The 13,637-nt window shown below is 37.0% G+C and overlaps 1 protein-coding gene across 3 annotated transcripts in view; it reads left to right on the top strand.

Annotated features, from left to right (window-relative positions):
* FAM114A1 (family with sequence similarity 114 member A1) overlaps window positions 1-13,637 on the top strand; it is a 38,778-nt gene extending 25,141 nt beyond the window's left edge. For 2 of the 3 annotated variants that reach the window (XM_087736882.1, XM_087736884.1), the window contains exons 9-14: window positions 2,123-2,208; window positions 3,345-3,512; window positions 4,774-4,913; window positions 6,191-6,263; window positions 8,931-8,984; window positions 10,574-13,637. In XM_087736882.1, the coding sequence (XP_087593008.1) occupies window positions 2,123-2,208; window positions 3,345-3,512; window positions 4,774-4,913; window positions 6,191-6,263; window positions 8,931-8,984; window positions 10,574-10,675 (623 nt within the window). In that variant the 3' untranslated portion in view covers window positions 10,676-13,637. The remainder of the gene's footprint in view (window positions 1-2,122; window positions 2,209-3,344; window positions 3,513-4,773; window positions 4,914-6,190; window positions 6,264-8,930; window positions 8,985-10,573) is intronic. The other variant, XM_087736883.1, reaches the window with a different exon arrangement.

Below are 13,637 nucleotides of genomic sequence, written 5' to 3' on the forward strand. Positions count from 1 at the left end.
ATTACCACTTATTGTTAATTTGTTACTATTTTCTTGTCATCAAAGTCATGTTATTTATATGGTGTCATTTGTCAGCACTATAAATATTCAGCAAAAAAAAAGACTAGCTGGGAGGAGAACCAGTACTTTACATTCAAGTGTTTGAAAAGGGTGGCTGTTTGTTTTATGTAAACTGTCAGGATCTCTTCTTATCCTAGACTCTCAGGATCTCATTCAGAGATGTTAGTGCTGCTTTTAGTTTCTACCGTAAACACTTTCAGTCCTACACAAGGAGAAGTTACTGCAGTGAGTTTTGGAGGACTGTTTTGGGAAAGCACTGGGGCTAGGCTTTGTTCTTGGCAACTTTGAAACTGGAATCGTAGGGGTTTTGTGTCTTTGCTCAACAGTCAGATAGGTGCAAAATCAATATGAAAAGAAAGAAAAGGAAAATATGTTTTCTGACACAAGTAGGAGAAAGCCTAATGCATACCTTTCTCTCTAATGTTTCCTCTCACTCTGATTATGCAGCCCTTTCATGTATTTTTCACTGCATCATCTTTACCTTTCAGTTGTTTGATGAGAGGAGAATATCTGAAAAAGTAGCTTTACTTATATTTTGAAAGCCATTAACACCAAAAATTTCATATGTGAGTTTAAGGGAGCTGGTAACCAACGTGAGTATTGAATTGAATATGCCAGTTGTTAACAATCTTGGTCATTTTGCATTGATCCAGTGAACTGCTTATCAGTTTTCAGCATGCTGCAGTTTATAAAACAATTCGGCATTGTTTTAAGAACAACTGAATTCAGTGTAACCAAGAGGTGTTGTATTGCAAAACCTGAAAATCCTATTGCCAAAATTTACTGATAAGGACAGCAATGAAGTGAACTCTCTGCATCTCTTTGGTGTGCCAGAATACAATCTTCTTGACCTGTTCCCCTGCTGTTAAGAGGAAAGCTCAGTCTCTTCGTCACTGCAGGTGAAGAGTTCTTTATGCTAAATACTTATTTATTTTATAGCACCAAAGATGGGCACTCTATAAGCAAGGGTGAGATGTCCTTTGCTCTTGGAGAGTATAATCTGGGTGTCAGATTCCACCATCTTTCCACATGTTGCAAGGTACTGTGGACTGTAAACAGTTCCACCAAAATCCCCAAACTCAGTAGTTTACTCAGTAGAGTAATGGCCTTCTGCTTTTAAGACCAGTACTGAAGATTTGCATAAAAATGGAAAAACTGGCCCTACCTAATAAATGAACAGAAAAAGTGGAAATACAGCAAGACATGAAATTCTTTTTTGAAGTAGCTGGACTTTTATCAGGCTTAGTATGGGGACTTTGACCTTTTAGTGTCATCAGGCTAAAAAAAATGGATTTTGTATATTCCACCAGGAAATGTTAATGAAGATTCCAAACTCAGTAAGTGCAGATGAACAGAACCAATCAAAATACCAACTTTTAGGAACTTAGAGCATGTTAGAATATCGCAAATGCAAGTAATTGAAGGAATATGTATAATAAAGATGAAGTTTGAATACTAGTGATATTTATCTTTGCTCATAAATCTTGTGAAATAAAAGTGCAGATTCTTTAAGGCTCATTACTCCAAAGCGGAACAGATAACATTCTTCACTTAAGCAAAGCTCAATCTTAAAATTGAAAAAAACCACACCTCTTAGCTGTGGTTTGCAGACAGAGCAATAGGGAACATGTTTTGCAGTATGTTTCCTCTGAAAGTTATTTGTATCTGGCCCTGCTGCAGTTTTTATTCCTTGGTTTGAAAGAATAGGTTAGTATCTCTTCTTTGGTTATTTTGTGGGTCATATATTTTTGTCAGACAACTGGGATCAGGCAGCTTCTTCTCCTCTTACCTGTTTTTGTGAAATTTAGTGGAATTTAGAATGGGGTGGAAAGAGTAGTTGAAGTGTCAAGCTAGCATATCTGGTTGTACAGGTCTCTCTGTTGCTTGTTCTCTTCTTTGTTTGAGCGTATACATGCACACCCCCCCACACCCCTTTCTTGTATCACTGTCACTGTTTTTCAAGTGCTAGAGTGCTTGAGGAAACTATCTGACTGGATGTATTTGATCATGTAAAATTCTAGTGATAACACCCTAACAGAAATTGTCTTGTTTTTTCTTGCAGCAGATATGGGAGAAGAGTTTGTCAGCATGCTCACTGAACTGCTGTTTGAATTGCACGTTGCTGCTACTCCTGACAAACTTAATAAGGTTAGCACCTGCTAGTGAGCTGCCCCTGTTTCTTGGACAAAGACAAAGAGGGAGGGCTTGGTCTGAAATCTGACAGAAAGCAGTACCTAGCTCAGTTCAGACAGTTCAGAAAGCAAAGTACAGGAGGGTGGGACTAAAATGATGAATGTAGAAAAGCTTTTGTAGAAGAAGTGAGATTAGTAAGGCAATACAGTTGCAATGACTAGCTAGCCCAGTGGGTCATGTTAGAAAGCCTTGAACCAGGGATGTCTCAGCAGAACAGAGTCTGGTCTTACATACTGGGAACAAAGGTCGGGTTCAGAATTATTTTTCTTGCTCATCATGTTTATTTTCCTGAGGGACTTCTCCAGACCTTCTTAGCTAGAAACGAAGTCTTGGATTTATCTCATCTAGCTTCAATCATCTAAAAGTTAGATGGGTAGAAGCGAGTCACATCTCTAGTCACATTTGTACTATCAGGCCCCTTTAAAGGTGGTTCACCTGCTGATCTCAGGCTCAGACGAATATTTATCTCTCGAGCTACATAGATAGACTATGGATAACTAGCTTAGGCTTAGGTCTTAACATATTTTAATCTGACTTCATGTTGAAAAAGAGACATCATACATTTCCTACTAACCATAACAGTAGTCTGAAGTTGTATAAAACTTCAAGGCTTTTCCACTTTGATCTACTTTGATGCCTGAGAAGGCAGCTGGAGATACAGTGATTTTCTATTTATTTTTCCTTTAAGAATTTAGTACTTCTCTCTTACCTCTCCAATATTTTTTTCTTTTTTTTATACCACCTTCTTTTTTTCTTATTTGGGAAAATTATTTCTATGTGAATTCCTTTGAAAGATACCTCATAAAGCTGAAATATTAGTAACTTCGGTATTAATGCCAACTTTATGCGTTGGTTAGGAATATACCTGTAGAGGAATTATCCCTGGCTGATCTATCTTTATGCAGTCAGAAATGCTTCTCCCTCCAGTTTCTTAAATATACACTTAACTAAGTGCCACGCAGAGGCTTGATATGTTTAAACTTCTGAATGTAAAAAGGAAGTAATTAAATGTATTGTTAATTAATGTCCAGGAACATCATTTGAAATCCCTATGTGAACTGAACTTTGGGGTTGCGTTCTTTGTTTGACAGGCTAGGAAAAAAGCTCATGAATGGCTGGAAGAAGCCAGTTTTTCCACCCCAGTAGACATAGAAGAGAAGCTAAAAGAAAAACCTGGAGAACCTGCTGAAGAAAAGACTGAAAAAGAAGATAAAATTGACAGTGATAAAACAGAAGTAGATAAAAAAAAAACTGTGGAGGTAAAATAGCTTTTGGAGGATAAGTTTCATTAAGCAAATTGTCATACTTTGTTTGATAAGATTACTTCTTTACCTTTGTGTGTTGGTTTTATATGTTGTCCTTATTTTTTAAACTCATGGAAGTATTAAGAAATATTAATATATAACTATTTACTGTAGACCCAATAGGAAACTAACCTACATAAATATTTTTACTGTTGTTAGTCTGTTCCCATAAGTAAGTATCAAAGTAGCAGGTCCTCTGCCTATCGCATTGTTTTTATTTTTTTATATCTATGTTTTTGTGTGTATGCATGTGTATACACAACATAGAGTGAGCTGAAGGATTCTGTGGTGTAATGTCAGCAGCACATTGAAAGTCATATCTCAACATTCCTCGGCATCTCTTTCTCCCAGTGACAATACATGGAAAAAATTCTCAAACTTTATTTAAACTCTTAAACAGTTTAAATCACAAACAGACAAAACAGAAATAATATTTAGGTAACTCACAAGTGTCCATTCTCTTTATGAAAGATAGAACTTAAGGCTAAAAGTATTGTGGCCATTTGGACAACGCCTCTTGTTGATAAGGTTACTTGTGATTGAATATTTTATGCCAAGTTATAGCAATATTAAATGTGGTTGGTATCTTTGTCAAGATTTTTTGAATGAATTCTAATAAAAAAATTATCTGTCATGTTTCCTTACAAAAAAGGTCCAAAGAAGGAGACAGAGTTTCACTGTATATATTACAGATTTTTATGCGATTGCAGATTTCCAGCTGGCATCAGCTTGTGAAAGCTGTAACACCATAGTGCTAGGTAGAATTTTGTATCATTGCTGATAAAAGCCACTTTTTAATTGGGAGTATTATCCATTTCTACTCTGGAGATTCATCTGAGGGATGACTCAATACTTTTGGCTCCATATGAAAGTAATTATGACTTATTCTAGAGTTAAGGGATCTTTGTATTCATTAGGACTAGGTTTAAAAGTGGTATGTTGGAAAATCTGAGAGCCTGACCTAGTTCCCATCCAAATAAATGGTAGACTTGTTCTTAATAAGGTCTATATTTTATAATCTGTGCATATTTCATTTTCCAGTATTGTTTGTGAGGATGACATTATGGCTGATATTACTTCACTATGTATGTGGTGGTATTTCCAGTTGGGGCAGGGAGGGCTCCTATGTTTCAAATTATTTTATATGTATATATCTATACATATATTTATCAGTGTTGTTATTATTGATTATATTAGTCCCTGTTTTTAATTTAAGGAAATCTACATGCTGTCCATTGAAAGTCTGGCTGAGGTAACTGCTCGTTGTATTGAACAGCTTCATAAAGTAGCAGAATTAATTCTACATGGGCAGGAAGTAGAAAAAACAGCTCAAGATCAAGCAGAAGTACTGACAAAGTGAGTATTATGTACTTCATATATGAACATTTGACATTTGCTTAAAACTGAAGTTCCGTTCAGCGTTTGGCACTTAAAGGCACAGTAAGTTCATGGATCAACAAACAGCATTGGCTTTAGGGGTCCTGGTGCTATATTTTCTCATGTAATCAAGTTACCTAGGCTACCTGTCATTTCTTGACATGGCTAACGTATGTATGTTTACAAAAGCACGACCTGTTCACAGGCTGAAAGTTGTTTCTGCTGCAGCAAGTGAATGTGCATGCTAATTTGGGTCGTGTTTCCTGTTCCCACTGCAAAAGATACTGTGCTAGCATATATAGAATTTGCTTTTAGCATGCATAATGCAGACTTATTATCTGCCGATACAGTTTCATTATCTAGTGTTTATCTGCCAAAAATATACAAAAATCAATCTGTAGTTCTAAATGATAAGACCACATTTGTCGGCAACTTTGTAGTAAACCACAACAAAACATAGATAAATTCAAGAAGCCAGTTTATCTAGTAGGACTCAAAATTCAGATCTCAAGCTGTCTGTAGTAATCGATTCTACTGATTTCAGTGGGTTTTAATGTCAAGATGTTGTAAGCACTTGAGTCTTAAGTAAGTAAAGTACTTAAGCAAGTGTTTATCTTTAGGAATGCTAGTAACAATAGCAAAGTCCACAGGAACACTTCAGTCTAAAACAAAGTATTTGAACAAGTATTTTTCAGAATTAGAGCTAAGGTATGGTGCACCTTGCAGGATGAGGTTCTGTATGATGCACTTGTGAATGTTTAGCAAAACAGTGAAAGATCTAGGAATAGATCTTGTTCTCTTGCATTTTAACCACAAGGGTACTTCCTCTTTTATTACAGAGTAGATGTATTATTGCTTAGATAGGAAATTTCTCACTGTTCTCATTAAAGTTTGATTTATTTCCAACAGTATTTGTAGGAGTTGTGTTGCTGCAATCATCAGAAAGACAATAGTTAACTAGAAGTTTAGAATTTAAAAAATTGAAACCTTGCCCTATCAAAAAAGACTAGTGTTTGAGCCAACATGACATCATTTTGCTGCTGTAGTCAGCAATGGATTTTTCAGTGGAGGAATATAAAAACTGTATAATGACAAAGTTACCCCAAAATATTTAAAAAGTTACTAGAAGCAAAATTACCTTAAGAACATTTCCTGGCTTCTAAGATGAAGTTTGTGCCAGGAACAGTCATAGGGTTTTTATCCGTTGACAGGACGAGGGTGTATTTTTATATTTGTCTCTCTTTTTTTTAAACCAGTTTAACAAGTGCCATGTGCAATGAAGTTTCGTCTTTATCAAAGAAGTTTTCCGATTCTTTAACAGCAGCTGGGGTAAGATAACAGCATTTTCTGTAGCATTTGGGCTTTTTTTAACATAGTTCACTTCTTGAAAGAGGAATTATTACCGACGTCCGGTGGCTTTACATGAGGCACCAGCAAGGAGCGCACTTCTTTCCTCAGATCAAGAACACAGAGCATTTTTACAGCCGATTCCCTGTTGCAGAGAAAGTTTATAATACTTGGTAGACTGCAGTGTGTCCCCTGCCTTCTGAAATGTCTCTTTCTGGACACTATTTCCCATTTTGCCTGATCACCACTCAGCACTTCTTATCTTCTTGTACTGAAAGGGTCCCACATTTGAAGTCCCTTAACCTGAAGATATTTTCTTCTACGCAGCCTATCCCTTTTGAATGCATTTGTGTAGAAGCCATTAACAGATAATACTTCCAGTACCTTAAGATGGTTTCACAAGCTGTCTTCTTAGCCTTTGCTAAATCCCCTGGCCTAGGGCCGCTGTGTTTTCAAAAGGTTTAAGAGATTAGAAAATCTGTTTGGTCATCCATCTTAAAAAAAATCACTCTGTCTTGTATCTCAAGATATTCCATTTAGGAACATCCATTTATCTGTGAACATCTTTGCTAGAAATAGTATCCTGCCTTTCAGGATGTTTCAAAGATGACTGACATCTGAGTATTCTAGTAGGATCCAGAGGCAAAAATTGTGCTGTTGCTGAAATTGTTCTGTAAACGTCAGAGAAGAACAAACTTAGGCTCTCCTGATTACTCCATGAACATCAAAGGAAATTTTCCCAGTTCTCCCATGAGCTCTTCCAGCACATCTCTGAGCAAGTTATTTCAGTCTTATTTGTAGAGAACATGATTTATTGGGCTGCTTTTATTCTGAATAATTTACATACCTTCCCGTTACCCTGGGAGAAACTGCTTATTTTGCATTTTGGGATTGTATTTTAGCATAGCTTTGTGTGACACTTGCAATAAATACATGCACAGACATATAAAAATAAATTGCACATGAAATATTAAGCTGGTGCAGCTCAGAAAATTGGAAACTAAAGCTTTCATAAGCATTGCACTAGGTTTTGTTCTTATCAACTCCGTACTCAGTTTTTAGGACCAGATTGTTTTTGTGTCATTTGTGTGGACACATACTCTCTAGAAGAGAGTTTTAGTAGGGCAGTCTGGTGATCTTTATGTGCTGCCCCATCCCTGTAAGCTTTTGGAGGAAGATGTGGGCCTTCTGCTCACCGTGATGAGCAGGAAAGTAAGGAGCACCTGTCGCACAGGACTGGAGAAAATCTACATCTTCCTGCACGTCCCAGTGGTTCAACTTCCTCCTTAGCCTGCTGACAGCACCCGGGTTCACAAACACATTCCAGTACCCTGCAAAGTGCATTAACTCATGGAAAACTGAGAAATGGCTTAGAACAGGAAATACTGTTTTTTTACAAACTTATGCCATCCCCATAGTTATATCTGTATAATTCAGACACTAGTTGTAGTGCTGGCTGTACACATAGTCTATAGTGTTGGCGATGTTTCCGAGTGAGCAGTAATGCAGAAGTAAGAAATAACAGCTTTGCTTGCTACGCAAGATTTCTTTCAAACTTTAACTTATTGATTCATACAATCAATAGTATTTAATTGATACTGCTCTCTATCTGTTTCAGTTTATTGACAATCAACTAAACGGTGCACTGCGTAATGGATTTTCTAGTAACTGACAGTAAAATTGCTCTTCTTTTCTCTAACCATCTTCGCTTTGTTCTGCCATCTTTCTCCAAACTAAAATTAAGGTGTTTCATGTTTCTTTAAATCTGTAGTAAGAAAGCTACAAGCTTGTAAGTGGAAGCCCTTCAGTTAAATTAATCAGTATTGTGTTTCCTTTGTTCTAATAAAAGTCCACCGTTTGGTAGTGAAAGAAAGCAACTCTTGCTGGAGGTTACTGCCATTCTAAAAAATACAATGCAAAGAACAGTGAGAATAAAAAAAAGGAAAGAACTTTTGCCGTTTTAAAAAGCAGAGGAGCTAACAAATCTTGGTTTTCTAGCCTCTAGTAGTGTCACTACTCATTGTACCCATCTTTATTCCTATCTGCTGGTTGAGAAGAATGCTATGCATGCTGAGCTACGTTTACTGGCCAGCCTGCATTGTCCAGCTCAACAAATACTGCCTCCAGTTTGGGGATCTGAGTTTCTCCTGTTTTCCCTTCTGCAGGGGAGCTGATCTGGGCCTTTCATTTCCTCCTAACCACAGATATCTGTGAAACTTTTAAGAACTTCATTTTCCTTCTGACCTGTATTTTTCCTTCTTGTCTCCTTGAAAATGAGCAAGGGGTTAAAAAAATTTGGGGGAGATGAAAAGGGCACCGACAGACAGATGGACAGACAATGTCATCACATAAATCTCACATCCATATGAAACCAGGCAATTTGAAACTCTGCAGTACATAAATGGATAAAAAAGTAAAACCGTGGGCCCATCTTAGTTCATTGTACTCAGTGACAGAAATACGTAGGGTCTACTGAAGTGTGTGTGAAATGTAGACACAGTTATCAGGATACTGTAATAAACAGCATGAATAAGAATCAAGGTGAAGCAACACCTTTATAGAATTCATAAAACCACTTTTCAGAGGTCAGTATATTTCTGTTAAATGTATTTCTTGTCCTGGCATTTCATTCTATTGTCTGGTTTACAGAGCAGTATGAAGGCAGAGGTTCTTAACCCCATCATCAACAGTGTGCTATTAGAGGTAAGCCTTCACTTTTTCACATTAGGAAGTGTTCTAGTAAAATGATGTTGAAATGAAACAGTCGCATTTATGTCGGAAGAAAGAACCATATAAAAAGTAATGACAATATCATTCTGGCTGTTCAGTGCCACGTCATAAACCTCTCGGTTTTGTGTTCAGCCTCTCCCGCAAATACTGTAGTAGTAATACTGCATTTACGGAGGGTTCTTAAGAACTGTATGACTGAAGTGAGACTGGCCAGCTCTTCAATTCTGCTGCTGTATTGGTCAGAGCACAGCAGACAATTTGCAATGTGCTGTTTAGCCCTTTTCTAACCTATTCACAGGTTGCCTGGGATAAGTCTATTCTTACTGTTCCATTACCTCCTTCAAATATTGCAGGGTATTTCTGATTCATAGATAGTTTCAGACTTCTCTTTTCTTTAACATTGGAGCTGCAGGTATGCTAAAGTGTTTCCCATCCATGGCCATTTAGATTTCTACAAAGATTCACAGTCTAGCGGCAGGCTTGGTCAGCACATGGATAACCATGTGTCAGACATCACCAAAATGTCCACGAGTGATTTCTTTTATTGGACACCGTGATCTATGAGTGACCTCTTCTGTTAGACCCTATGAGCTATTTTTCATCAGAAAAGCACAGTGAGTAAAATGTGTCTCAGTTTTACCAAGAAGAGAAGAGGTCAAGAGGGAGTAATATTCTCAGAAAGTACTAAAATGTGTACTATCTGCAGCACGAATTCCTTTAACTCTGCTAATTAGATCACACTTCGCTTTAAACATAAATAAACCTATAGTAGTGACTACAAATTGTCATTGTGTATCTAATAGCTGTGTTCCCTTAAAAATGAGGAAAAGATTGTTTTACAATAAGCAATTTTTCACTGAATTAACAATACCTTTAGGAAAATCATGGGAAGTTGAATAGAGCTGTAGTAAAGATTACTATACAGTTTCTTTTGTTATAGGGTAAATTTGCTGTTGCAGCTGACATATCTTTCTGTGCGCCAGGGACTGCAAAATCTGTGAATGTCCAGAATTGTGGAATACAATGTTTTGTACTTCTTAAATCCCCTATTTGTATACAAATATGTGTTAGTACAGCCTAGGTTCATGGAGAATTACAAGCTGCTATACCGTTCAGGATTAGAAATTCCAAAAATAGTCCTATGTGTTAAAACCATTATAATAATTCAAACTGTTAATTTCAGTGACACTTCTTCCACCTACAGCAAATTCAAAATTAGTTCTGTTGATGAAAAGACTAGCTGGTTTGTATTTAAAAAGTCAAATCTACTTCTGAACACTGTGGCATTTTATTCTACTCACATTAAAAACAAAACTGTCCAAGCGTTCAAACTGAGGGGAAATCAGATTTTTATATAGTGATTCAGGCTATCCTTGTTAGCTCTAAACTGTTGTAATTTATCATTTTTGTTATCTACAGATTCTAAAATCATGTATGAATGCGTATGTTAATATAGCATGATGCGGATGTTAAAAAAAAAAAGTTTATTTAAAAAGTACTATGTAATTCCTGAAATACATGGTAGCTGTACTGATGAACCACGTGTTTTCTCTCTCCATTAGGGTTGCAACAGTACCACTTATATTCAGGATGCCTTCCAGCTATTGCTTCCAGTTCTGCAAATTTCACATATCCAGACCAGTTGTTTGAAAGCTCAAGAGTGACAGTTTCCCAGCAGTTGTCACCACAGGGCTTAATGGAAACCACAGACCTAATGTCTTTAATGTATGCAGATAGGCGGGATGGTATGAGAGATGCCTGGCCACTTAGAGTCCTTTGAAGACACTAAACGCGGTTTTGCACATACAATATTGAACAACATCTTGAAACCCTTCCAGACTTTTAGACTTTACAAGTAGTTAGTAAAGTGAGTAATTTCTTTTCCATTAGAGTATATCCTTTGCATTAATTTAAACTGAAGTTTATTGATATTAGCATTGACTTAAATACGGATTCTAAATGTTGACCCTTTCAGTTGTAGACGATGTATGAAGCAAATTAGAATGTAAAGTTTTGTAAAACATTTCAGCCCAAATGACCATTTCCATGGTTTGCATCCTGTCAGGTAAAAATGTATATCTCAAAAGTTGGTTTCAGTATTTAATTTTAGCCAACATGAACAAATTATCGTAGTGTTCTGCTTGTTAAATATTTTTACGCTAGCAAATAGTAACATCATCATAATCTGTACCACTTACATAACACGTTGTGTTGCAAGAGTTGTACAGTAATAGGCATTAACGTTACTAAATTAAAATCATGGGGGATATGCATGCAGAATTATACCGAAAAGAAATTTTCTGAGCCAGTTAAGAGTACGGGTAAAGCTCTATATTTGCTGACCCATAATTTTATATTCATTTATATCTATTTCTTAATTCCAACGGCTGAACAACGTTGCAGGCCAAAGTAATCTTTTTAATATGCGAGGAATAGAAAATTTCCCTTTTTTTCGGCAATTGAAACACCCCCAAAATAATCTCCTTTTAGATGTGTTATCACGTTAGCACTTTGGGGCTTAATTTGGGCTTTAAACATTAGGAACCTTTTTATCAAATGGAGTTACTGATACTGACAATTCAGAAATACAGTTTTGGGGCATAGAGAGGAAGTTGTGTAAAGAAGTTAGAGTTGCTGTGGGTGGGGAGGTCGCACGTCAGAGCGATCACCTTTTCTCTGAGGCAGTAGCTAGACAGAGCATAACTGAGCAGCAGGAATGACGTTTCATAATAACACTTCGCTTAAAATCCTGAGCTGTGAACCTCAGAGTTTGTTTAGGCTAGTTTACCTCCTGAACAGGAAGAACCTTCCAATATTTTATGTAGCCCGTTCTCCTGGATTTTCCTTGTTTATTACATTTCTTTCAGCTATTTTGTATTTTTTCCTCTTGATACACTCATGAATTGTAATGCTTTTTAATTGTAGTTAACATCTGAATATGTTTAATCATAGAAGCATAGTTCATACATCATAAAATTAATGAAACAGAGCATGAGGAAATACTATCCTGTTTGTCAGAAATGAGAAACCATGTATCTGCTTTGCACATGGTAACTTTTCTGAGCCCAAATACGAGAGGACAGAAAGGCCCGTTTGTGTCTTACACTATTGTGGTCCCTGTTCTGCTGGCACGCGCATTGTGACTTTTCCATCTTTTGTTATTTAGAGATGAAATTTTCACTACCTCTGAAATAAGGTGTTTTACGCAAAATCTGTTTTCCGCCACCCTGTAATTTAATAGATTTGAGGTATCTGTCTGGGTACGTCAAAGGGGTACAGTCTTCAAATCCATTTGCACGGAACGTAAAAAGAAACCTACAGCAACGTGCACAAAACTAAGGAAGCCCCTTGGCATCTGAAAAGGCCAAGGAAGCTTGACATTCATTGGTATTTATGCCGTATTGAACAGGTAACATTACTACAGCATGGGAAAAAGAGGGGCAGGGGAAAACGCAGCTGGTAAGCAGACTCACTAGCCCAAAGGTAGGATACGGCTCCCACCAGCCGTTATATCCATGATGCTTCCATCTGGCATTGCTTTATTTCTGAAAGCATCTTTTCAAAAGTGGATTACAAAATAATGGTTAGTTGATGCACAGCACTGCATCATACCCAGCGCTCCTCTGGCTTCTGCACTTTGCGGGGAATAAACGTACTCTTCTCCAGCAGCCTTCTCTGGCTGCTGGAAGAGACTGACGCTTGTACTTACCTGACCGGGGTCATTCTTGTATACCCACTTTAACCCAGAAGAACAGCTCCTCCGTGCAGGTTGCTGAGGACCATGTACTTGCTCCATACACTTCATCATGAGCCGTTTCCAGTTGTAAAGATCTGGACATTAGTGAAAGCATTCAGTAGCTTGCAAAAAGGCCTCTTTGTTTAACGCAGGTTTTTCTGTTGTTCTATGTTGGCAAGCAGAATATAATACCTGGTTAAAAGCTTGTTTATTTTTCAAATGAAGGCTGTCAAGAAAAGTCTAGTGTTTTCACCTATCAACCATTACATCCTGGATTTATTTTTGCTTTAATTTCATCATTATTTTTTGATCAAGAAGCCTTTCTGTTCACGTTGGAGTAGAGCTCTGCATCAGGTACCTGTAAACGTGGTATTACTGCCAAATGAGTCATAGAACATAGCAGTAGCTGTTTCATATTGTTCCTGTGCCAAGTTAATGTTTTCAAATATAAATGATTTTAGTTACTTTTTCATATGGATCTTTTTTCTCTCTGAAATGCAGTGCAGAATATATAGTGTTAAAACTGTCAGAAAAATGTGTTGACTAACAGTGGTGCCTTTTAGCAGAGGGTGAACAATATAGTGTTAGAAGCCTCAGGGGATAATGTTTGAAATCGTTGAGGGGCATTCTTAAGGCAAAGATTGCTTGTCTGAGATATTCCTTACTAGAGGTTTCACTGTCTTGCTTAAATTATGTATGTATTGAATAAAGTACCTTACCCTAAAGTAAAAGAAGCTATAAAAAATAACGTGTGGACTTTAAGTATTTACATTCATACAATGTAGGAAGGGAAATAGGGCAGAATATGAGCACAGGGATACTCTGTCGGATCTCAGATGTGATCATCTTGTCCTAGGAAAACCGAATGTTACATCTTTAAATCAATTTTA

This window comes from Nipponia nippon, unplaced genomic scaffold, assembly GCF_047370975.1.
Source record: "Nipponia nippon isolate SJK-2023a ecotype South Korea unplaced genomic scaffold, ASM4737097v1 scaffold_6, whole genome shotgun sequence".
Classification (NCBI taxonomy): domain Eukaryota; kingdom Metazoa; phylum Chordata; class Aves; order Pelecaniformes; family Threskiornithidae; genus Nipponia; species Nipponia nippon.